The following is a 26,045-nucleotide window of genomic DNA, read 5'->3' as shown; positions in this document are numbered from 1 at the left end:
ACCGACGTGAATCACTCTAGTTTCCCTTTGATCTAGTTGATTCCTCCCAAGAGTAGGAGTAACGTAAGAGTTGACAATTTACGAGAGAGAGACAGAGCTATGTTATGAATATTTTTCTAGCATTAAAAAGTTGCCATACAAATAATTACTACTATAGTTCAAATGTATAGAGTTTTTTATTTTTTTTTATCAATAAAAAGGACGTTTTCTGTTTTATGTGTTAAGTAATATCTAGGGTTATGGATTTTGAAATCCACCAAAATTACACGTGGACAATGACATGTCGTCTTGTTTGGATTTTTTTTTTTACAAAAATATATTTTTTCACCTTTTAAGAATATTGTCTTAACATATTTCTTAGTTATTTGTTACACAATAATTACATCTCAAAATAGTGCTCTAATATAATTTTTGTGTAAAATAAACTTCCAAAAATTCTGAAAAAATGCAATCCAACTGAGTTGTTAAAAATATTAATTATTAAGTTATTCCCCAAGGCATTACCACTTTGTGTAGCAGTAAGGATATTGTTGTCAGTAAGGCTGAAAACGAATCGAACCGCTTGCGAGCCGATCGTGAGTGACTCGAATATGAGTTTGTGTCGAGATCGGTCAATATCGAACTCGAGTCGAGTTTGAGATAATCAAGTCGAATTCGAGTTCAAAAATATCAAACTCATTAGTTCGCTAGCCGCTCGCTAGTTCGATTATATATATATATATATATATTAATTATTTTTATTTTAATAGTAAAATTACATATATATTCCTAATATTTTATTATTTATTAAAAGTTATTATTTTATTCATTTTTAAAATAAAATAATTATTTGTTGTTTTTTTAAAAATAAAACAACTATTTTTGTTAACTTGAGCTCGAACTTGACATTTTGAACTAGTCAAGTTCGAACTTGACATTTTGAGTTGGTCAAGTTCGAACTTGACATTTTGAGCTGGTTGAGCTCGAGCTGAAGTTCGAGTTTCATAAAATTAACTTGAGACTCGGCTTGATTAGACCAAAGATCGACTCGACTCGACTCGATTCGTTTGCACCCCTATTGTCAGCTATATGAAATTCATGAAAATTCTATTGTCTCTAAAAAAAACAATTCCCGTAATTGATATTCAATTATGACTTATCATATCATTCCATAATTTTAGATCATGTATATGGTTTATGGGAGATGAGAGGGAATGATATAAAGGAAGAGTTGCAAGAGATTATTCGTGAAGATGTAGGGAATACTATGGCTACAAACAAACCGAGCCGCTCGAGTCGAGTTCGAGCTAGCTCGAGTCGAAATCGAGCTTGAATTCGAACTCAAAATATTAAGCTCGTTGTCGCAAGCTCAAGTATAAATAAATAAATAAATATATATATTTATTTATTTATTTAATTTTTTTATTTTAAGTATATATATATTTTATTTTAAGTCTATATATATTTTTATATTTTTAAATTTTAATAGTAAAATTATATATATATCCTTAATATATTTATTATTTATTAAGAAAAAATATCATTTTTTTAAAAATACAATAATTATTTTTTATTTTTTTTCGAGCTCGAGCTCAAGTTCGAGTTCAATAAAATTAAGTCAAGATTCGACTCGATTAAGCCAAAACTATACTCGACTCGACTCGTTTACAACCCTAGAGGATACCACTCTTACCATATTTTATCTAATATTGCAAAAGAGGGCTTAAGGGGTGGAAGTAGATACGAAGTAGAAAATGTTTTTCTCTCCATTTTATTTTGGTATTCTAAGTTTAACGGATATAATGACATTTTCTGTGGAATTAAACATGATTTACTTTTGGAGGAACTAAATTCACACCATTATTTGAAATCTACATCTTTAATGCAGTAATAACATTAAAACTTGCGCAAGATATAACTTCCACATGAAATGATGTAAATTTAGCATCTCCTTTAAATTTTGAAAATGTCATTTAAACTCCAATTTTTATTATTTACACTCCAAAAACACTATGTGAATGACGATTAAATTAACCCAAAATGCAAACTCCATTATCCATTTCCCGTATCAACTCATCACTAAAATTAACCCAAAAATGACGTCTAACGTATAATTGTTTTCCAATTAAGACTCTTGTTGCTCCACACTTTTGGTTAAAACGTAACATAATTACAAATTCTAAAGGTCGTCATGAGCATTTTCCAGAACACTTGACTTGTAAAATTGGGATCAGCTTCCAAGATGCAATTAGGTAAACTGAAATGGCAAAAGCTGCAGCATGAAGATGGTTATGAAGGTAAACGCTGTTAGCCACTCGATCTTAACCAATATTTTAAGATCAAGGTTAAATATTTAAACGGGGTAAGTTGGATGATCACATATGAATTCTATTGAAGGTTCGGTTCACGCTAAACCTGGGCATCGGCGAATCAGGAATTACGTAAACGAAGACTATACCGAACCAATTTCTTCTCAACCAAGAAATTCATTGCAGACGGTTGGATCATCTTCCCGCATTAATAACACCGGTCCTGTAGTACCCTGTTCGACTGCTTTCAAATTTGCCGTTTCAGGTATTAAAAAGCAAAAAGGAAAAATGGCTTGGGAATTTAGTTGGAAATGTAATGGTACTGTATTTTATCCTTAGTTCTTCCCCTATATATATTTTTAAAAAAAATTTCTTCCTTATACTAGTAACCATATTTCTTTACACAAATAAGATAACACGTATATCACATTTGCAAAAATAAAAATAAAAATTAAATAAGAAATGTGTATTGTAGCATTCATACTCTCTAATAAAATAAAAATATATATTTACACTAATGGAAGGTCTTCTATACTCCATTGGGCTTCTGAGAAGACAGTGATTTTTTTTTATATAAAAATAAAAGCCAATATTATTAATAAACTATATGGAAATCATCCAGTATGGTTTCTTTGGCAAGAAAAATTGGACTAATGGCAGAAAATACATAGAACATGCCACGTAAAATTTATTAGATTTAATAGAGTTATAAAATATAAAAGATTACACTATGAATCATAAATCATCATATTTGATCAATTGTATGAATTGCTTTATAAATATTCGTGCATGTCCATTCCCTCAAATCCGCTATCCAATTGGTTTAAATTCAAAACTAATGTCGAGACTTGATGAGACAATTCAAAAATTTTTCAAATCTAACGTATAGATACAAAAAATTTTAGCTTTGATAAAATGATAACAAATAAAAAACCAAACTCTTATATTTGAGAAGATAGTGATTTTGGTGGCAATAAACATACGATAGTTATAACATTTTTCAGCTTCTTATATAGCTTAAATATTTGATTCTTGCGGTCAACAAAAAAGCAGAAATGGATTGTGCAAAATTCATTTAAAAAAAAAAGGTACTAAAAACAAAAAGAAAGGGAGAAAAAAATGTTAAAAAGAAAAACAGAAAACCAAGAAATCCACACGGAGAGTCAATCACTGTCACATGACACTCACGTGACAAAACAATGTTGCAAAGCACGAGCCTGCCGATGTGGATACACATGACTGGATTATCTTGAACCTGACCCGGACCCACCGTTTTGTTGGTGGGAAGAAGATTGAGGGGCTAATCTAATTGGTTTAGTGGGGACTGGCGAAGCATGCAAAGGGGGGTCCACGTAGATTGGTCGTGGTTTGGGGAAGTGGTCATTTACACGTGGGAGGTGTCCGTAAGACAGAGTGGGTGGACGAGGAAAATGGTGCGAGTGAGTCCATATCCATGTCGCTATGATAGCTACCCACATTGGAGGATGTTCTCGTTTTATGGCCTCATTCTCGTTAAATTTACTTCTGTGCCACTGACGGGTCCAACATTGACCTTTATCTTCTTCCAAAAAAATAAATAAATCAAACCTCTTTAAGAAAAACTATACTAGCTTTCTATATATAAAGCATAAGGGGGATTTTTTTTTGTTTTTTGGGGGGGGGGGGGGGGGGGGGAGGGGGGAGTGTTAAAATTTTGTATCATTTTTTTATTTTTTGAATTTTACCCTTATAAAAGGCAAAGATTTACTAGGAATAACTGCATAATTTAGTAATTTTTAATAACTTGCACACTCAATAACTTCTATTTCTTTTTTATTTGTCTGTCAAGAAAAGTCAAAACTTCTTTTTCTTTTTTTTTTTGGCAAAAAAAAAACTTCTATTCATTTTAATAAAAGCAACGTGATTTTTTCTTAATTTGGACACCCATAGGGTGTGCATTTTTCACTAGTATACAATTAAACGTCTACTTGGAGTATATGATTCTTGCCGGTCATGAGATTAGCACTTGGAAAAAAGGGTAAGTTTATTGTACCTGGTAGTTTTAGTAGTTATTTAGTGTCTCAATTAATAGATTGAATTTTGTAATTTGATTGTTTCACATCAAAAGTTATTTATATACTCCCTCCGTCGCGTTTTGTTAGTCTTGATTTTTTTTTTCACACAGATTAAGAAAGTGTAATTAATTTGGTTGGAAACATAAATTTAGATTAATAATTTCGTAAAATACCCTTATGCTAATCACGAAGAGTGCCAATTAATACCAGTTACAGCTAATGGGTTAGTATTGGAAAAGCTCAATGTATTCAATGTAGTGGGTTAGTATTTAATAACAATGTATTAATAATAAGATATTTAATAAGGGTATTTTAGATAATTTGAAAGATTATTACATTTCTTAATGGAAAAGTGGACTACAATTTGGGACAGATGAAAAAGGAAAACAAGACTATCAAAGTGGGATGAAGGGAGTATCAATTTCCTTAAAGAAAGTTTACTTTTGAAAAATTGCGTAGAGATTTATTAAAGATGCAAATGACAGTAATTTATTAAAGAAATTTATGAGGACACTTTTTGAATCATCTTTTTACCTTACATATATTAAATTGTTACAGTATACTTTGCAACTAAGCCAGTTCACACAGAAATGTTACTAATGATTTTTTTTAATCTTAAATAGTGGATAATTTTTGTTGAATTTTTCTCTTCTCTTAACAAAAAGCGTGTTTTGAAACTTCAAAATGAAGTAAGAAATTGGGTGTTCCATTGCTACCATATTTTTTTTTTTTTAGCAAAACTGTTCCTACCAATTCTTATTACATGCATAACTATCAAAACTTTAGCTTGGCTGTTTACCATCTCAATTCTTATTGAGCTTTTGTGCATAGAGATTTTGATACACCTTGGTTCAAGCTTAAAGTCAGGATTAGAAGTGCAAAGTGTGGTTCACCTATGATCTATGTTATGATGCATAATATAACACGGCCCTAATCAAACCATTGTAAGTTTGAATGTCTGCAAATGGACTAACCTATCCTTTGCTCTTTTTTTTTTTCAAAACAAAAAATCAACCAACATGAACTTAGTTTTTTTTTTTGGCAGAAACAAATAAAAAAATAAATAATAAAGAGAAAATGATAGAAAGCAAAGGAAAACGAAACGAAGGAGACAATGGGTGAAATAGGAGGTGAGAACTGTTTTTGCCCGTTAGGTGGATAATCATGACTTAGAAAGAGGCCAAGAAACGAGGCTAAATGTTGGAACAGGTGCAACCAAATTTCGAATTCAACCATATCCATTTGTTGCCAGCAAGGAAATGGTGGCCGAGTTGCGGCGTGTCTTGTTTGGTCACGCTTACAGTTACACCCCAGCATCTTCCATGCTGGGAAAAGTGGTGGTGGCGGCATTTAATTAGTTGAGCAAAATAATACGCGCCCACTCTCTTTTAAATTTTTTTTTCTCATTATCAAATAATGCAATAATTGCTATTCTACCTATCAAAAAGCTTGTTTTACCAGCTGACATTAAGGCCTTGTTTGTAAGCAAGTTTTTGGTCAAATTTATCAGTTATAAAATTTTTTAATAATTTTAATTACAATAATCTCAAAAAAAATTTTAAAAATTATAAACTATACACACCAAAATATTCAAAAATTACATATTTAAAAATTTTTTCTACAACTTTTATAGTAAGTTACATTAAAGTTTGAAACAAATATCTAAAAAATTCACTTGCCAGACGGGGCCTAAATTCCAAAGACTTTTAGTAGTACCTTTTTTTCGTTAAGTACATAACTGGTGTGAATACCCGTGCTACGCACGGTGCTGACATTATTGAAAAAAATAAAATGGTGAACAAATAAAGGTGAAAAAATTGAACCAACAAAATTTAAATGTAATATCTGTTTAACAATAGTTTGAAATATAATAGAATGTGTATATCATTCAAGAACTGTCTTTTTTCGAAAGATGGATCTTGAAAAAAAAATTAAAATTTATATTAAAAAGGGGAATGATATATTTCTACAAATGAATGTAATTGAATGTTGTTAAAACGAAATACTTACAAATACTAAGCATTCGATTTGATAATCTTTCTTGAAGGTGCGAACATTCTTCACACCAATCCACTTTTAGTACGAAAGCCAAAATTGATGATTTAATGAACTATGTTGAATTTTGTGGAGTATGTACTACAAATGAAAATGCACGATCTTTGACGATATAAAAAACTGCATATTTATCATGATCACGCAAAAGTATTGGTGATGCGGATGGCTGTCGAACTTGAAGAGAGGCAATATTTTCATTTATTTGATCTAGAAAAAATATATATATTAAATCAAAAATAAATAGTTTTTGTATTTATTTTATGCGTAGTAAGTGATACATTGTATGAGAATTGTTAACAAAAAAATACAATAATTAATATAGAAGTAGCATCAATAGAATTTAATACAATTGTGTTGTAATCAAATGAAAATTACGCACCAATAGAATTGTTATTAGCACCCATAGTTAATGAACTAATCCCTATATAAATATATTTTGGTACATGTAGACCCCCCAAACCCCGCAAAACCAACCACCACTTATTGAAAACAAACCAATAAATGCACTAAAATGCCTCCCATCTATACCTCAAATTGCACTTTGACCCACGAATTTTGTGCGAAATTATCCCTCTAATTGCTTTTGTCCTTTTCGACTTTTTCACATGTCGCTAACTGTATCATTCCCTCTGCTATCACTTGTATATTAAAATCAATTTTTAATATTAAATAAAAAGGAATGTATTAGTTTATAATATGTTCATAATGTAGATAAATTATTAAATTTAGAAAAGGGCGTATGTTCTTATAGGCTTCTTTTCTTTTCTTTTTTTTTTTTTTGGGGAAAATGAGTTTGTTTTTATAGGTTTTTTTTTTAATTTTTTGGATACAGAATTGTTTTGCAAAGATTTTGGTTCGTAGTCCCTACTATGTTTAAACCATTTTTTAATATTCAATTCAATATTGTCTTTTAATTTGGCAGCCTCTATAATTTTTAATTTATTCTTTTGGTTTAAGTTCAGTTAGAATTCGGAATTTTTCAAATACCAAGAGAAATCAGATTTTTTAAAAAAATCGCCGTCTTAAGTCAGGTAGAGCGCCGAAATATGAGTTAGGATTATTTTCTTTATGCAATTAGTTTCCTGATATCTGGTATGATATATAATTATGTCCCTTGAATTTTTTTTCCATATAGATATCGTTAGGTCTTTGGCATCACTGCTGAACATAATCTAAGCTTAGAATGACGCGTTTTTTCTAATCCAGTGGATGCAAAAATACAAAAATACAAAAAATGAAGGTAATATTGTGATTCAAACGCTAAAAAGTAGGATACCATCCTTCAAGAAGTTTCATGCCTTCTTTAACATCGCAAAAAGATGCAACACATAACAGTTATTTGAATGCTAATAAACTCTCTTTCTACCAATTTTGAAAGCCCACCCATTAAAAGTGAAGTGAAAATTATTGCAGTCAATGCAGAGAGAAAATGATAAAAAAAAAGAAAGGCTAGAATGCAATTTTGCCAAAAGGATTTTTGACAAGATTTTGTACAAAATTTTCAGAAATAATGGATAATCAGAAAATCAATGCAATATCATTCATGACAAAAAGCAAAACATACTTAAAAAGTAGAGGGGACCGACCTGAAAAATTAAGTTGGCAAGAATATACTTCCAACTATCCGCAAGAAGATTGAGTTTTGCTGGAGTTTCTGCACATAATATCTTCCACTACTGCTCATAAAAGAAACAAAATCAATAAATTTACAAAATGAATAGAGAATAAAAAACAAATAAGAAACTGAGAGAGAATGGGAGTGAGATAGTGGGAATAGAGAATTTGTAGGAGTGGTTGTAGGATGAGTTAAGATAGTGAGATAGTGGGGGTGAGATAGTGGGAATATTGATGGGTGATAAGGTGGGTTATAACCAACTACATTTTATGTATTAAAATAAATACAAAAATCTAGAAAAAAGAATGAGAAGTTTAGAAGTCATTGAGAGGGTTTCTGCTAAAAACCCCTTCCTAAATACATATAGATATAGATATTCAATGTACGCCCAGTTTGGAATGCATCTGCTGAGCATATTAAAAGCCAACCTGTCTACCACTCTGGGGCATATCTGATAATACAAAAATGAATAAAATAGTTATGAATACTTCCATCCTTGGTTATACTCTGTAGAAATACTAGAATTAAAAATTTGTAAGTAGGTTTTAAAACAATTAAGAGTCCGTTTGGATTGAAGCTTTGGTAGCAAAAATAGTGCAATGACGTTATGTTATGTATGTGAGGTAAAAATATAATCAAAAAACACATCAAGAGAAAAACTCACAATCTAAACAAGATCTAAACTTTTATAGCAAAAAATAGTGTAACGAAGTTATGCATGTGAGATAAATATATAATTAAAAAAATATTTTAAAAAGTTTTTTGAAAAACTTGCAATCTAAACGAGATCTAAACTTTGTTTTTGTGAGAAGTTCTACTAATAATTACATTTTTCCTTAGCTCTACCACGTACAAACTTTTGTGCCCTCAATATGCAAATCTTGGTGCTTGTGCTATATAGTGTATTATATTTGTTTAAAAATTTTTTTAATCAATGCTTAAGCTTCACTTAATTGCCCCATAAACAACAGCCTATGTTAATACTCCCTCCCTTTTTTTATAACTGACGTTTAAGAAATTTACTCTAGTGTACTTTTATCTGTCGTTTTATTATCCCCATACAGTATTAATTATTTTTTCACAATTTTACCCTTTTATCTCTCTTTTCCAATACATGGTTCTTAATTACTACTCTTAGTTTGCATTGCTTTTGGCCTAGTAAAACAGCACCATTTAGTACTCTAGTGAGAGAAAACATGGGTGAATTGGACAATTAATGAGGGTACAAAAAGAAAGTAGTGTACAGATTTAAGCAATGAAAAACTTTTCTTAATTGGTGTGCAAAACCTTAAACGTGAGTTATAAAAAAAAGGGAGGGAGTAATAAATTATATTGTGATTGTGCGCATATCCCTTGTGATTGTGCGCATATCATAGAAACTCAACACCAAGAAATCGCGGAAATAAAATTTCGTCCTCCAATAAGAAGGACAATATTTTCACATGCCACCGGCATAGCTGAAGAAGTGCAGAACTTAGACGCAGTAAGGGAAAGAACGAATATAATGAAACTATAGTCCGCACAGTAACAAGAATCGAACACATGAAATATTTTGTGCAGAAACAACTAATCCCATTTTCCATGTTTGGGGCTTATTTGCAGCAGTACAATGCAAAATATGCTTCGATTCTTCCAGATGAGAACTGACATTTGTTAAACTGTAGTCTAAAGCAAGAGGCCAGCTTGGGACAGACGGCATAATTTAATTGGATGCAATTTCAGTCCATACCCCAAAAGGTGTATCTCATTTACTCCAATATTGGGGTAGGATCTTATCTTGAATTCCCCTACTAAACTAAAATTATGTGCTACATACTTGATCTGGTGTCGATGGAAATCTTAGGAAGGTAAGAATCGATGAAGAAAAATAATTCACCCAGCTTCTGCAAGTTGGAGAAGTTGTTCTGGCGGATATGCCTGCCTATGTAATCAATGCATGCCTGCTTGATAAATGTTCACGTGATATCTTATCCACCAACAATAACAATAAAAAGAAAATCCCTTGGGGATAGTAGTTGAGTTGTCCAAAAAAAAATAAAAAAAAGGGAGACGAAGTTGATGTGTTGCTTGAAGCTACATAAAGAAAATAGAGAATAAGAAGAAGCTTTAGCTGTCGGGCAAAGAATTCCTTCCTGCCTGGACATTTTGCTTTCTCTCAAAGAAAGGGCACTTGAAATTTTAATTGCCATAAGCTGTAGAAGGCAAGTGTGCAATTTATGTCTCTTGAATTGGCCCAAATGATACCTCAAAAGATACCGGCTTTTGGGGTTCTCACAGGATTAAGGGTTAGTAAAACTGTTGTCAAAAGCTCTTGGGCTTTGGTAATAAAAAAAAAAATTGGCCCAAATGATATAGTTAGTGTCGTATGTTCCTACCAATTCGGGTCCAAACCTCCCCCGAGACATCTGTCCGTCGCATAGAGACGTCAGAATTTTGTTTGGATTGTATTTTTCTGAATTTTTTTATAGAAAAATTACTGTAACGATTTGATATATGTGAGGTAATAAGATGATTGAAAAATGTGTTCGCGAAAAACGTAACAATTTTTCTTTGAAAATCTGCAATCCAAACACACCCTTGTTGATGAGCTCCATAATGTTAGGAACGGAGATCAATAGGCTCATGACCTATATAAACGAGACCCAAACATGCTGTTTAGAGGATAACCTTGTTTATTAAGCTAGCTGTGTCTCCTCTGGCAAATAGTAAATGTTTCGATTTCGTTGAACAGGACTACCCTTTGATCGACCTAAAATTTACACGAGGCTCGTCTACTTTCTCTTCTATTTAAGCTTTGAATTTAAGATTTCCTATTTCCAATCATTTCTGACTCACTATCCAATGCAACATCCCCAAGATTCTCCTACTCGATAAACTACTAATAATACCCTATCCCATTTAGCACAGTGTTAGTAACAATCATCTATTAAGTACTACTAATCACTTCATTTGGATCACGAGTATAGTAGAAATTAGCAGTGCTCATTTTCTTAACAGACATTACTTCAATTAGAGAACTTTTTAAGAAATAAAAAAAATTAGCTCAATTTCTTTTCTCTCATTGAAATGCATCTCTTTACAAGCATAATGTTCTGTTTGGTATTTATCAACAAAATTGTTTTTTCAAACCAAGATGTCAAGAGAAATCAAATGTTGGCCAAGGTAATAGTTTCTCACGTTAGATGTTTCAATTTTGGCTTTCGCCAAATATGTTTTTTGTTATTGAACCCCGTCAACCTAATCACAAAACACGAAACAACAATACAAGAAAAAATGTTGAAGAGATTGAGTATGACATCCATAAATTTGTCATGCAAGATGCATGATTAGAAAGGAAAAATAAAGATGAATCATAAAATGAGGAATTAGAAATATGGGTTTCGATAGGAATTATTTGCATGAATTGTAAATACATTTTTTAACACACATTTTTCTCTTTTTAACCATCATTTTTATCTCACATATATTTTATCACATCCAAAAAATGCGTTATAGTAATTATTTCAAACAATCTTCTCTCAAAATTGACTTTTTGGTTAAATTAAAATGTAACGGAGGGTATGACAGAAATAAATTGGAAAGGGAATGGTAATTGTTAACGAAGACCATGTAAGAGGGAGGGAAACAAAAGTGCGATCCGAAACCAGGGTTAAATCCAACTAACCAGAGCCAGGGCGACTCTAATCTCACATCTTTCTTACATACTTCCACGCGCTGCACCGCTTGTACGCTTACTTGGCAATGGACAATAAATAAATAAATAAAATAAAATAATAGAACTTTTTCCAGATTATCATTATCCACATTTCTCTCTCTACTACTAGGACTTCACTCTCTCTCCGGAAAAACTACTGCACTGCTATATCTTTCCTTCCCCACTCCACTTCTCAAGAAAAATATTAAACTCTCCACCTATCTCTCTCTTACTTTCTCTCTCTAGATATCTTCGCCGCCGGTTGTTGACGTAAGCAGGTTCATCTCCCACTGGACGTCGGAATCTTGTTATCAGGTTAACTGGTTTCCTTTATTCTGCTAATATATCTGATCTGCTTTTGTTTATTTTCTTGGCTCTCTTGGCATATAAATTCGTGATAATTCTGGTTGAATTTTTATGCCGTGAGCGTAGAAATTTGCGGCAGCAAAAGAAAGAGAATTGCATGCTGGGAAAAACGAGAGAGCTGAATGAAATTAGAGTCTTTTTCGTGGTTTCCTTTTCTGTTTGGAATTTTTGTTCGCGTGTTTTCAGTCTTGTGACGACTCAGTGAAAGATATATGAATTTTGAAATCTGAAATCTGTTGATGTGAATTTTGTTTTTGCAGGAAATTCAACAATTTTTAGGGTTGGAATCAGCTTGAGTTATTAAACAATAATTCTGAATTCTTTTTTAAGGTGAGAATTTCAGTTCTAGAACTTAGAATTGACAAGTTTTGAGATGTCCTTGAATATAGTTTTGACTTAATTTTATGACATTTCGCATACCATTTTCCTATTAAATCACTCGCTTTTTTTTTGTCTTTCTTTTCTATTTTCGGTTGGTAGTTCACTGTTAGATGTCTTTATCAAATTTAGGTTCTAATTTGTTGAAATGTGATAACTTTAGCTTTTGTGAAGGTGAAAGAAAATCTCCTTGAATTTGATTCTTTCCTGATCAGAGAGTCAGTAATGCAGGACTTTTGTGGGAGCTGGCTGCAAAAATGTAATACATTAAATTTTTTCTTATGTCGATACCTTTTTCTAGGTCAACAGATTTTTGTAAAAGGATAGCTTAAATGGAGCTACTCTGGCTGAAGGTTGGGAATGTGCGTGAATATCATGTTGAAGTGTTTAGAAAAATGTGATGATTAGTGGGTTGTAGATTTGCGCTTGGATTTCTAGAGATATTTTTTATGGTTTATGATATGGTCAGGGAGGTTTGTGAGTAAGTGGATTTCATGTTGAAAAGTCAAGAGAAATGTGACTTTCAGTGGAGCACTTAATCAGCAGGTAGCTTCGATATGTGAGACCCTCGTGTCGTTTCTTCTACTGCATTTCTCTCATGCGTGGCACAGTACTCTCGATAAATGGTTGCTGGATTCTTTCTTTAATGATGTATTGATACTTTTGTCACTTTCAGGCTTATGTGATATATTAGTTGTTGGCAGCGTTGCAACTGAGCTGGCTCGTTAGAGAGTTAATAATGCAGGACTCTTGTGGGAGCTGGCTCTGAAAATGCAATCCAGTAAATTTGTTCTTATGGCTATATCCTTTCCTAGGTCAGGGATTGTATTAACAGATTTTTGTAAAAGCATAGCTTAAATGGAGCTACTTTGGCAGAAGTTTGGAAATGTGTATGAATATCTGGTTCAAGTGTATAGAAAGATATGATGATCAATGGGTTGTAAACTTGCACTTGGATTTTTAGAGATATCTCTTATGGTTGTGATATGGTCATGAAGGTCTGTGAGTACGTAGGATTTCATGTTGAAAAGGTAAGGGAAATGTGGTCTTCAATAAAGCACTTAATGAGCAGGTAGCTTCGAGATGTGAAACCGTCGTGTCATTTCTTCTACTGCATTTGTCTCATGCATGGTATGGTACTTCTGATACATCGGTTGCTGGATTCTTTCTTTAATGACGTATCAATACATTTGTCACTTTCAGGCTCACGTGATATATTAGTTGTTGACAGAGTTGCAAATGAGGTGGCTCTGGAAACGACAACATAAACTAGGGACAACAATTCAACTTCAGTTTCATATCCATTTGAAAACTTAGAAATGAAAATTTCCGGAGGCATTAAGTGCTTTGGAAGAAACATTTATACCCTTATTGTCAGAGGTTTAATGTTGTAAAGTTGATAATTTTTACCCTAGGCTGCATTTAGTTCAAGGTCATTGTTGTGGACCATGTGATTTAGTCGTTTCCTCTCATTTTATGTACACCTACCTTACTGGTGATATTGTTCAGTTGGTTGCAGGGGACGTATATGATGACTAGTTTGCATATTTGTTTGATTTATAACTACTGGGTCTAACGTTTTATTGTTCAAGTCTGTATTCTATTCTAAAATTTATGCCACAATTATCAAGTCTTCCTAAGATACTTTGCTTACAAGTGGTACTACATTTCTTTGCTAGATTATGCTTCAGATTTTTTTTCCCCCATGGAATGGAGTTTTAGATGGTCCTGGTTGATGCACACACTTTCAATCCATGAGCAGAATTATTTTTCCATATATGATTTGCAGAATGTAAATTTGTTTCTGCAAATTTTGTTCAATTCTACATTGTTTGAAACTAGTTTTTCACATCGCATCTAAGTAATTCGTCTTATACATGTGTGCATGCGTGTACAGTGCATATACATATACATGTACATATATATATGTATACACACAAACACATATATTTTGCAATATTGCTTTTTGTCTTGAACATAGTGGTTTGGATAGACTCTAAGTGAGCAAATGTCCATGCCAAACTCATTCCTTTCCAATTTCCCTTTTGGAAAAATACCGCAACACTATATTATAATAGTTGTATACTCGGTAGGAAATGTTTATCTGTCCAAGAGACATGATTTCGTTTCCTTTAGAGTAGCATGAGAATGGTTAGTGTGACCTGCATTATGTTAAATTGTTACATTAAAAGGTTCAATTTTTGTGAATTTCTTCTTTAGCATTACTCTTTATCCTTTATTAACTCGCTAAATGTTGCAAGTTCACATGTCTGATTTGTGCTTAAAAAGTACACAAAGCAACACAGGCTTCCATTTCCTCGTTCCATCAAACAAGAAGTCTACTTTCTTTTAGAAGCTGTCTTACCTCCTACAGAACCAGGAAAAGTGATAATCTATTTTTTCTGCTAGAATTTCTTTGATAATGCTCCATCTTGCTTAGATAGCATAGTCTCCTTCTGTAAGACTTGCCTTGATCTTCATTGGCTGTGTGTACCTACCTAAGATGAGTCATCTGATCTTGTTCCAGACCTCTGATAGGGCCAGGGGTTCCTGACCAGAAAAGGTTTGGATGTCTTTTAATTCTTTTCCTCCTCAAGTAATAAAATTTTGAGGATGGTGAACTTGTTATAAATTAACTGGATTATATCTGCCTTTTCATGTTTTTACCTATTCTGTGTATAGGATGGCTTTGCTCATGATGATTGGAAAACCTGGCCACCTTGTTAATTTCTGCTTGGTTTGTTGTAGTGTTGGTTAAGTGGGATTTCAAATGTAATGGTTACTTAGTTTTTATCAATCTCTAATGCAAAGTTAGCCAAAGATATGTGCTATACTTGGTTGATTTATCCCGATTATGCTTATTTAGTGTAATTTCATATCAGCTGTAGTTGTCAGGTGTAAAACTTGTTTTTTGTTCCTTTGATGCCTGATCTGGTTAGTGAATTTTTGGTGTTTGAACTTTTTCTTTTTTGTTTTCTTTTCGCTTCAGTGGATGGGGTATAAAATGTAATTAGCCACTATTTCTGTGATGAATTATGCACACTAAAGTTAACTAAGCTTGCTTTGCTTTTTCTTTTGGTACTTTCTTTGAAGTTCTGCCTTTGCTACCTAAACCTATTCCACACCATTCTTTGGGTGGCTTTCAAAGCAGCCATATAAATGCTTGTAATATGTAGATTCTGCTCTATTTTTAACATATTTACTCTTGAATAAGTTATTGCTGATAGCTTGATTTTATCTCTGTGACGGGACTACGAGATTCAAATTTGCAGCATCACACCTTTTTTCTTTTTTCCAAATTACTTTTGGAGCTGTTCTATCTATAAATCATAGATTAATACAGCAAAAGCACAATGTTGATCATTCTTTTTTTTTTTTTGCTTTTTTTTTAGCAGTTAGACAAGGCTTGTGTCTAAATTATTGGAGGACACTTGGGAGCAGGGTGTTCGGTGTTAATTAGTGGCTTTATGACCCTTTAGAAGGATATTCTGTTCTGAATGATGGTATCAAGATCGGGTTCAAGCTTTTTGGACTTCACATCTGGAGAATTGCCACACATCCCTCAAACTCCTAGAGCTCTTCCAAGGCTGATGTCTGTCCCTGGAATCATCTCTGATAGTTATGGCAGCAATGATGGAGATTCAGATGGTACATCATCAGTTTGTCGAGAGAGAAAAATAATTGTAGCAAATATGTTGCCTTTGCATGCTAGAAGGGACAGCGAGACTGCAAAATGGTCCTTTAACTTTGATGAGGATTCACTTCTGTTGCAATTGAAGGATGGGTTTTCACCCGATACTGAGGTTATATATGTGGGTTCTTTGAAGGTTGAAGTAGAAGCCAGTGAACAGGAAGAAGTTGCACAGAGACTACTGGATGAATTTAAATGTTTGCCAACTTTTTTACCTCTTGACATTCAGAAAAGGTTTTATCATGGTTTCTGTAAGCAACAACTCTGGCCTCTTTTTCATTACATGCTACCCATTTGCCCAGATCATGGGGATCGCTTTGACCGTCAGCTTTGGCAGGCCTATGTCTGTGCAAATAAATTATTTGCAGATAAGGTTATGGAAGTTGTCAATCCTGATGATGATTTTATCTGGGTCCATGATTATCACCTCATGATTCTCCCTACATTTTTGAGGAAGCGATACCATCGAGTGAAGCTTGGATTTTTCCTCCACAGTCCTTTTCCTTCTTCTGAGATATACCGAACTCTGCCCGTCCGGGATGAAATTCTGAAAGGATTGCTGAATTCTGATCTGATTGGTTTTCATACATTTGACTATGCCCGCCATTTTCTCTCATGCTGTAGTAGAATGCTAGGCCTTGACTATGAATCTAAACGCGGACACATTGGGCTTGAGTACTTTGGGCGCACAGTGTACATTAAAATTTTGCCTGTGGGTGTTCATATGGGAAGACTTGAATCTGTGTTGAATCTTCCGTCTACATTTGAGAAGGTCAAAGAGATTGAAGACCAATTCCATGGGAAAAAGTTAATTATTGGTGTTGATGATATGGACATTTTCAAAGGCATCAGCTTGAAATTGCTAGCCTTTGAACAGCTTCTGCAACAACACCCTTCTTTGCATGGCAAAGTAGTTTTGGTTCAGATAGTTAATCCTGCTAGGAGCTCTGGGAAAGATGTTCAGGAAGCAAAGAAGGAGACATATTCAACTGCTAGAAGGATCAATGAAGCTTATGGTTACCCCGGGTATGAGCCAGTAATTGTGATTGATCGTCCTGTTGCTCGCTTTGAGAAAACTGCTTATTATGCCATGGCTGAATGTTGCATAGTAAATGCTGTGAGGGATGGGATGAACTTGGTCCCATACAAGTATATAGTATGCAGGCAGGGCTCTCCCTCTATGGATGAAGCCTTGGGTAGTGCCAAAATGGAATCTCCTCGGACAAGCATGCTTGTTGTGTCTGAGTTTATTGGCTGTTCACCTTCTCTTAGTGGAGCAATTAGGGTGAATCCATGGGATATTGAAGCAGTGGCTGAGGCCCTGAATACAGCAATTTCCATGTCTGAATCAGAAAAGCAACTCCGCCATGAGAAACACTACCGGTACGTGAGTTCACATGATGTAGCTTATTGGGCCCGTAGCTTCTTGCAGGACTTGGAGAGGGCATGTAAGGACCACTACAATAAGCGCTCCTGGGGCATTGGCTTAGGCCTGGGTTTTAGAGTTATTTCGCTTTCTCCGAGTTTTAGGAAGCTCTCTAACGAACACATTGTTTCATCATATAAACGGACAAACAGGAGAGCAATATTCTTGGACTATGATGGCACTATTGTACCTCATTCCTCAATTATTGAGGCACCAAGCCCCGACGTTATTGCATTGTTGGATGCTCTGAGCAGTGATCCTAAGAACACAGTATTCATAGTTAGTGGGAGAGGGAGGACTTCCTTAGGTGAATGGCTTTCTCCTTGTAACAATTTAGGAATAGCTGCTGAGCATGGATATTTTCTAAGGTAGAGATCGCATTGTTCTGTTCTTAACTCCTAGTTTAGGTGGTATTTGAAATGAGACGTACATTGATATCTTTGAATGCAGGTGGAACAAATCTTCTGATTGGGAATCTTTGGCGGCTAATCTTGATTGGAAGGAAATTGTGGAACCAATTATGAAACTATATACAGAGGCAACCGATGGCTCAAGCATAGAAACGAAAGAAAGTGCATTGGTGTGGCATCATCAGGAAGCTGGTCCAGACTTTGGGTCATGCCAGGCTAAGGAACTGTTGGATCATTTGGAAAATGTCCTTGCAAATGAACCTGCAGTCGTGAAGAGGGGCCAGCATATTGTCGAAGTCAAGCCACAGGTATGACAGTTGTCTCTCTCTCTCTCTCTCTCTCTCTCTCTCATGCAGCCGCCCACCCAATCACAATAATGGGTCATGTGCATTCTGAGATTGAGTTAAATGTGAAAAAGAAAAGGACAACACATAACCCACATAACCGTTGTTAAGTGAGTGGAGTTCTTCTGAAGTTCTTAAGGAATAATTCTTAAAAGGTCAATATCCGTTGTCAAAGTCAGTGAATTCCTTCTGCGCTGCGAACAGATACTAATTGACCAATTTCACTCTGCCTTCAGGGAGTGACCAAGGGCTTAGTTGCGGAGAAGATTCTCAGCATGTTGGTGAATCAAGGGAAGCCACCAGAGTTTGTAATGTGCATTGGAGATGATAGATCGGATGAAGACATGTTTGAGAGCATATTAACCATTGTCTCAGGTCCTTCCCTCCCTTCAGCTCCTGAGATCTTTGCTTGTACTGTTGGGCAAAAGCCCAGCAAGGCCAAGTATTACCTTGACGACACTGTTGACGTTTTGAGATTGCTCAAAGGTCTTGCTACTGCCTCAACTCCAAAACCTAGGAATACCGCAGAATTTCAGGTTGCTTTTGACAATTTTTTCTGATACAAACGGTAGACCCTCAACTGCACGTTTTGCCTGGTGCGAGTATGATAACAATTTAGGGCAGGAGCATCTATCGGACCAGATGTACCTAGTATAGCTCTGTGAATTTTCATGGGCGGTGCCGAATAGGTCAGAAGGCTCTGCATTATTTGTATAGAAACCTGTCTTGCTTATATATGAAGTGTTCTTTCCACCATTAATTGTCATATAGAGCTGCTGAGTTCTTGTTGTCGCTGTTCAGGTGTTACGGTAAAAATAAAAAATCTTCCGAAGGCACAAATGAAATGAGGTGAATTTGTTTCTAAAAGTAGCTTGTCGACAAACTTTAGTCGGTTTTGGGCAGAAACTAAATAGAAAACCTACAATATGCTATGAGGTTCCATCCACCCCATTCGAAGTCTGCTGATTATGTCAGAACCATTTTCAAGCAGAAAAGTTTCAAGGTAGCTTTTGGCCTCTTAACATATCTTCTTTTTAAATTTAAAAAAGCGACACTCTAAGCTATAATATACAAGAAATTTACTATTGTGCAGATGAAGGGGAACTTGCCTCCCCATTCACCAGAATGATACTTGCAAAATCCATAAACTGTTCTCCTTCCCTGAGATTTAATGGTTTTTCTTGGATCTTAAGTTCGGTTGGAAACCCGAATCTTTATATTCGAACGGATCAGCCTAGGAAATAGAAATGCGGTGTTCTGTTGTGGTAGGAGGCCCACAGTCCGTCCCTTTGGTCACCTTGCTTGAGAATGGAGCACATTTCATTCATTTCGGCCTAGGGAAGGTTCATGTCAATTACCTGGACATGGGCCTCGTCCTCGTGGGAAATAAGCCGGCTGGGGCCCTAGAGAATTAGTCCAAATACAGTTTTTTTTTTTTTTGGCTCAAGGAAATTAGGTTCAATAGTTACTAAGAAAAATTGAGTTTTTTTTTGTTCATAAAGATATATATATATATATATATAACACTTGGATCTTACGCACTTTCAAAGAATTCATAAGAGGTCATCGTTCAGTTGCCTCCAAATTCAGTTGCGAGTTGCGAAATAGCAGTGGTAGACTACAATACAGTTTGTTTGGATTGCATATTTCAAAAAAACAAAAAAAGTATAACATTTTTTTGTAAATTTATATATTCGATATAAAAAGAGGGAGAAGAAACAAAGTGGAAAACATGTTTTTAAAAAAAACTATATTTAGTTTTAGAGTAATGTCATTGCAAAATGGACCTAATTTCTGCGACATACAGCGAAAAACCATCCAAGATAATAATCAACTTTAGAAAGATGCGTTGAGGATACTTAGAAGGTTTATACAAATCCAGAAAACAAGTAGGTCCATAGGATATGTCACGACAAAATTATCAATGATGCAAGAAAGATTATCCTTTTCTGTTGATTCTGTGTTTAATACGGGGTTTTTTTTTTTTAACAAGTGTCTCGACATATTAACAGATAATAAAGATAATTTGTTATATAAATGTGAACATTTACATTTATTAACTCTCTAACTTAGTTACATTATTAATTTAATTAAATTTGCTTAATTCTCTAATTAAGAATTGCTAGCAAAACCACAAGAAATGCGTTTGGCAGAACTCTCATTTTCTACGTGCGGGGCGACGGAGCATGGTAAATTGGTAATGCAACGCTGTCATCTTACGCTGTTTCTTTCCCAACACAGCCTCTCCGTGTCAAATCAAATGCAGAGGCAGGTGAAAGTTGGGCCTATTCAATCGGACACGGGCCCGAATGGTTAGGAAACTTGTTCAAGCTGATTTTATGTACAATGTACGAGAAGTATTCTTTGTATGAATACGATATAATTTTCTTTCGATAATATATAATTATAAAATAAAATTTTATGAATTTCACGTATGATGATGCGGAAAACGACACGCAAAATGCAATATGAACCTTTTATATATATATATATATATATATTTGTCAAATTTCGATCACAAACCTTTAGGAACGAAATAACTTCCTCCTCCTATTATTCAATATGGTCCAAACCTAATGAAAAATTAAAATGGTTCAGGAGTTCCACTAGTGTGGAGGCATCGTGGCAACAACAATATTATACTTACTAGCGGGATTTGCTAAGGCCCTGTTTGGATTAATTGGTCTAAATAAGGAAATAGTACTAAAAAAAAAAAAAGAGGCCACTTTTTTTTTTTTTTTTGGTTGCCCCTTTTAGCTCGTCGAGTCTCGAGTCCTCCTTAAAGTTCTCCCTTCTTTTAATACCATTAGATTAGAGAACTGATAAAGTAGTCTCCCATTTTTGAATATTCGAATCTATATGACTTCTCAACCTTAATGCGCGTATATGCAGCATCTCTAGCAAAAGAACATCAAAGCAAGTTGAAATTCCAAAACAGTTCTATCACAAGATTTGCCTGCGGTTCTTCTAAGCCCGAGCATGCATTGGCAATTTTCTAAGCCCACATAAAAGTGTGGCAGGATTTTTCAACCAAAAAAAAAATTAATAATAATAACGAACAGAAAGTGTGGTCCGGTTAGCGTGGGAGCATAGCAAGCAGGACAAGGTAAAGCAATGGCTAGTGCGTACAAGAGAGAGCAATAAGTTCTTTTTTTTTTTTTTTTTTTTTTCCTTTTTTTTGATTTTTTAAAGCGCACATTCTAAAAACTTCAGTAGAGAAGTATTTTTGGTTTTAGGTATGCAAATCTAGGTTGGTTTTTCACACACACACACAGGCACGCACGGACAGAGAGTAGAGTAAAGGTGATGATGATGCATGGCGCATTTCACAGATTCACAGCATATGATTCTGTTCTCCCACTTGCACTGGCACCCTTCCTTCTCTTGTACTAGCCCACCGCCCTTTCTCCCTCTCTTTTGTCTCTTTCATTCATTTGTTTCCCCCTTCACTTCACTCCTCCTCCTTTCCCTCAAAATCCCCCCGTACACTTTTTCCCCGTTTCTTTTCCCTGTAGTAAAAAGCAAATATTCTCAGAACCCACAACCAAACCCCATCGCTCTGCTCTCTGGTTTCTCCTCTTTTTCACTAAAACCACATTCTTGATACTAGGGCTTCAGCTTCAGTACCCACATTCTTCTCCTAAGCTGGAATATCCCAACTTCTCTGCTTTTTTACCAATCATTTTTCCGGTCTGAGCGAGACTCATGGGTAGAAATGTTACGCTTTCGATCCTCGCTTTTTTGCTGCTTTCTGGTTCTTTTGCTTCTGCTTCTGCTTCAGCTTCTTCTTCTTCACCAGCCAGTGAGTAAATTCTCTTTTCTTTTATTTTTTTTTTCCTTTTTGGGTTCGACAAGCTTCCTGCATTTTGATCTGTTTCTGTTTTTCAGCTCAAAATATCCTTTCTTCATATTGTTTTATATGTACTTGCGAAGGGGAATGGGGACGGGGAGTCCAGAAGAAGAGGCCCTGAATGACTTGAAAATTTCTCTTGAATTAGTATATGTTTGCAGGCATAAATGGGTGTGAAAATGTGTTTGTAATTTAGTAATTTTGTGGTGGCTTTTTGCTTCTTTGGTTTTGATGCTGGAATGCTAATTTTGGGCAGGAATAGTAAATGGGTTTCTCTCGAATGCAATTTCAATGCTGATGAAATGGGTGAAGTCACTGAAAGCTACCACTAAGACAGGTACAGATCTCTTTGTTATTTTTCTTCTGAAAACCACTGCACTGGATTTGCTTGGATTTGTTTTTCTTTTTCGTTTTTCTTCTCTGGGGAAGGTTTTCATCCGGGGTTGTGGGTCTCACCAGAATTCTGATGTTACAGCAATTTCTGGCCGTCCGATGATGAAATTTGAGAGTGGGTACACGGTGGAAACTGTGTTTGATGGAAGTAAGCTGGGTATTGAGCCGTACTCTCTGGAAGTATTGCCCAGTGGAGAGCTTCTGATATTGGACTCTGCTAATAGTAATCTGTACAGGATCTCTTCCTCACTATCACTGTGTAAGCTTCCTTCCATAATCTTGAAAATTCTCTGTTTCGGCTAATGCTTACATTGTCTTCTTGCGCTTTTAGTTAACTTGTTATCCATGTTGGAGGATGAATCCTACTTTATGGTCGTAACAATGATTATTTGCTCACACAACCACACAATTAATGGTAGTCCAACTTACTTGAATCGTCCTTTGATTGGCAACTGCAGGACTCGCATGAAAAAGTTCTTTACTACAAGCGGTCATTGATAAGCTTTTTATGTTGATAGCTCATTGCTGGTGCATATTTTCCTTCATATGATGGAACAAGATCTTCTGACCTCCCTCATGTTGATTAGTGATTAGCTATCGTAATGTTGCCATCATCCAACATCTGTGAAAACTTCCATTTTTTATTTTTAAACTTTTAGCATTCCATGTACTACCTAGATGTGAAGTGATTTGTGCTATTGTGCTGATTAAGAACGACTTCTAATACATGTGGATAAATTTCAGATAGCAGACCAAAGCTGGTTGCTGGATCTGCTGAAGGTTATTCAGGACATATAGATGGGAGACTAAGGGAAGCAAGGTTGAACCATCCGAAGGGGCTTACCCTTGATGACAGGGGAAACATTTACATTGCTGATACTGACAATATGGCAATCAGGAAGATAAGTGACTCCGGTAATCTGGCAATCTTTTCATTAAGCTTTGAAAAGACCTAATATTAAAGATGCCATTGAGCATCACTGAAATTCTCATTGATTTTAGTCATAAAGTGCAGGGCATACATCACCCCATTTTATTTTATTTGGTAACAAGTTGGCCTGCTTAATTTCTAGATGTGTAGCATTTGGTAACAGTAGTCCCTCTTGGAACAGAGATCTTGTGAGCTCATGGGTGTGAAATATGGAAGCATCTAACTGGTACTTCTTTTCGCAGGAATTACAACAATTGCCGGAGGGAAAAAGGCTCGTGGAGGGGGGCATATAGATGGACCAAGTGAGGATGCAAAATTTTCTAATGATTTTGATGTGGTCTATATAGGAAGCAGCTGCTCCCTCCTAGTTATAGACAGAGGAAATCAGGCAATCCGTGAGATTCATCTTCATTTTGATGATTGTGCATATCAGTATGGAAGTGGCTTTCCTTTAGGTAAATTTCCTGTAGCATTTTTAATCTGTAGTGTTCAACAACTGACAGATTTATCATGACAAAGTTCAATGGATTGCAGGTATTGCAGTGCTTGTGGCGGCTGGCTTCTTTGGATACATGCTAGCACTGCTGCAACGTCGAGTTGGTACCATAGTGTCTTCTCAGAATGTAAGTTGCAAGACTCTTGACGCTGTTGTCCTGAAACTCTTTAACTTTTCATGTTGAAGTTATCATTTGGTATCTATTTCCTAGAAGAAATAGATATATGAAAATTGAAATTCTCTGAACACTTGGAAAGAAATCCGGACCATATACCAACATGCATCAATCTTGTTCTAAATCATGCAAGTGTATTATGTATCCCATTTGTCGTGCCCCTGGGAATTCCTACGCTCACTTATCTCATAAACCTTGTGTCTGATAAAATGAGCACTTGGAGATCACAAACATGTTTGCTAATAGTTTGTCTTTGGTGCCAAAATCCTGTATTATCCATTTTCTGAATCTGTCATTTTTCCTTAGAAGGATGAGAGCTTGCTGAAACCAAGCTCTGAAAATCCATATCAAATGCCAGTGAAGTCATCAGTAAGGCCACCACTGATTCCAACTGAAGACGAAGAGGACAAGCAAGAAGAAAGTTTTTTTGGATCCCTAGGGAGGCTGCTGGGACAAACTGGAGCATCTGCCTTAGAAATTTTGGGTGGACTATTTCCTTGGTTCCAAAGAAAATCATGGAATTATCAGTCTCAACCACAAGAACAGCAGCAGAAGTATTCACAAGGTTGGCCTGTACAAGACAGCTACGAAGTACCAGATGAAGATGAGCCCCCATCAATTGAAGCCAGAACCCCTACTCCGAGGAAAACCTATGCATTCATGTCAAAGGATTCTGAAAATAAGATGCAGCAGCTCCGAGAAAGCCATGCTTTCTATAGTGGCTGGGATGGAAACTTTCAGCAGCAGCCTCTGCAGCAGATGCAGAAACAGCAACACCGTCATCAGCATCATTCATCAGCCCCCCACACCTACTTTGAGCAAAGTCCCGAGAAAACCAATGAGATTGTGTTTGGAGCAGTGCAGCAGGACAGGCGGCGGGAAGCTATGGTGATAAAGCCATTGGACCCTGGAAATCCCGTTTATGATCGTAGAAACATTCGCACTCGAAGCAATTCAATGGGCTATGGTCATGGAAATTGATCACATATACGTTGAGGAAAGGGAAAAAGGGAAACCAAAACCTTTTTACAAATCAAAGCCGCTTCATGATGGCAATAGTGGAACATATCGAGTATATCAGGTTCTCAGTTATATAAAACTTGGAGAGTGGAATGTATGTGCTCAATATCCTGATTGCAGTGCATAGTTCACCTAGCAACTAATTTTGTTGTTATCTTGGGAAAGTGTCCTGTGAAACAGGATTATAATCATTTGGATTTGGATGTTCCTTCTCTCCAGTGCCGGTGTAAATAGTAGTAATACTTTTGCTACATCTCAAGTACACCCTTTTTTCACTCCATAATGAACTAAAAGAAAAAAGAAAAATAATGAAGAAGAGGAACGTCCCTGAACAGATGGTTGGACAATGACAAGACACAGCTTGGTTCCAATTGCAGATTTTTAGAGGCCGGAAATGCTAGCCTCGAAGATATATGATGACTAGCGCAGGGCTTCGATTTGGAAATTGGAAGCATTAGGCAAACATTCTTTAACGGTGATTGGTGGTGGAGAATGTCGCTTCTTTTGTCTTTCGCTTCAATTATCTCAACGCCTTGCTGGGACATAAAATAAACATTTCTTACGTGACTGGATTGGATTCTCGCCTCAAGAAGAATAATTTAAGGAGCAGTGGATGCGCCTTAAATTATTCTTCTTGAGGCGAGAATCCAATCCAGTCACGTGCGCACATGACCACATAGCGGTAACCATCTGGGGTTTATCGGTGGTTACCCCTCTCTTCATTTTTGGACGTCAACAACTACAACTCTAGTGTTTATCTGTGCTTGTCCAAAGCAGTCGACCCTGTGAATTAGTTAGATAGATGTTCTACATTTAGGTAAAGCTGGAACATAAAAAAAAATTAAAATTCAGTGTCAAT

General features: G+C 35.4%; 2 protein-coding genes across 6 annotated transcripts; both read left to right on the top strand.

Moving 5' to 3' along the window:
- Positions 1-11,836: 11,836 nt before the first annotated feature.
- On the top strand, positions 11,837-19,077 carry LOC113717382 (probable alpha,alpha-trehalose-phosphate synthase [UDP-forming] 9). 3 transcript variants are annotated; one of them, XM_072069878.1, is made up of 6 exons: positions 11,837-12,021; positions 12,333-12,402; positions 12,752-12,996; positions 15,843-17,935; positions 18,018-18,285; positions 18,558-19,077. In XM_072069878.1, exons 4-6 carry the CDS (start codon positions 15,948-15,950, stop codon positions 18,879-18,881), a joined length of 2,580 nt encoding a protein of 859 aa, XP_071925979.1. In that variant the 5' UTR covers positions 11,837-12,021; positions 12,333-12,402; positions 12,752-12,996; positions 15,843-15,947; the 3' UTR covers positions 18,882-19,077. The 3 variants fall into 3 exon arrangements, with proteins under 3 accessions (XP_071925979.1, XP_027098005.1, XP_027098004.1); XM_027242204.2 differs by lacking the exon at positions 12,752-12,996 and having other exon boundaries at positions 15,846-17,935; XM_027242203.2 differs by lacking the exon at positions 12,752-12,996.
- Positions 19,078-21,662: 2,585 nt separating this feature from the next.
- On the top strand, positions 21,663-25,404 carry LOC113717258 (uncharacterized). 3 transcript variants are annotated; one of them, XM_027242005.2, is made up of 7 exons: positions 21,663-22,123; positions 22,428-22,508; positions 22,647-22,823; positions 23,309-23,479; positions 23,738-23,950; positions 24,030-24,118; positions 24,476-25,404. In XM_027242005.2, the coding sequence occupies exons 1-7, from the start codon at positions 22,027-22,029 to the stop codon at positions 25,145-25,147; spliced, it is 1,500 nt and encodes a 499-aa protein (XP_027097806.1). In that variant the 5' UTR covers positions 21,663-22,026; the 3' UTR covers positions 25,148-25,404. The 3 variants fall into 3 exon arrangements, with proteins under 3 accessions (XP_027097806.1, XP_071927463.1, XP_027097805.1); XM_072071362.1 differs by having other exon boundaries at positions 21,665-22,123; positions 22,434-22,508; positions 24,473-25,404; XM_027242004.2 differs by having other exon boundaries at positions 21,665-22,123; positions 24,473-25,404.
- The last annotated feature ends 641 nt before the right edge of the window (positions 25,405-26,045 follow it).

This window comes from Coffea arabica, chromosome 11c (genome assembly GCF_036785885.1).
Source record: "Coffea arabica cultivar ET-39 chromosome 11c, Coffea Arabica ET-39 HiFi, whole genome shotgun sequence".
Classification (NCBI taxonomy): Eukaryota; Viridiplantae; Streptophyta; class Magnoliopsida; order Gentianales; family Rubiaceae; genus Coffea; species Coffea arabica.
The sequence above is the reverse complement of the archived record's forward strand: the minus strand, read 5'-3'. Positions and strand labels throughout refer to the sequence as shown.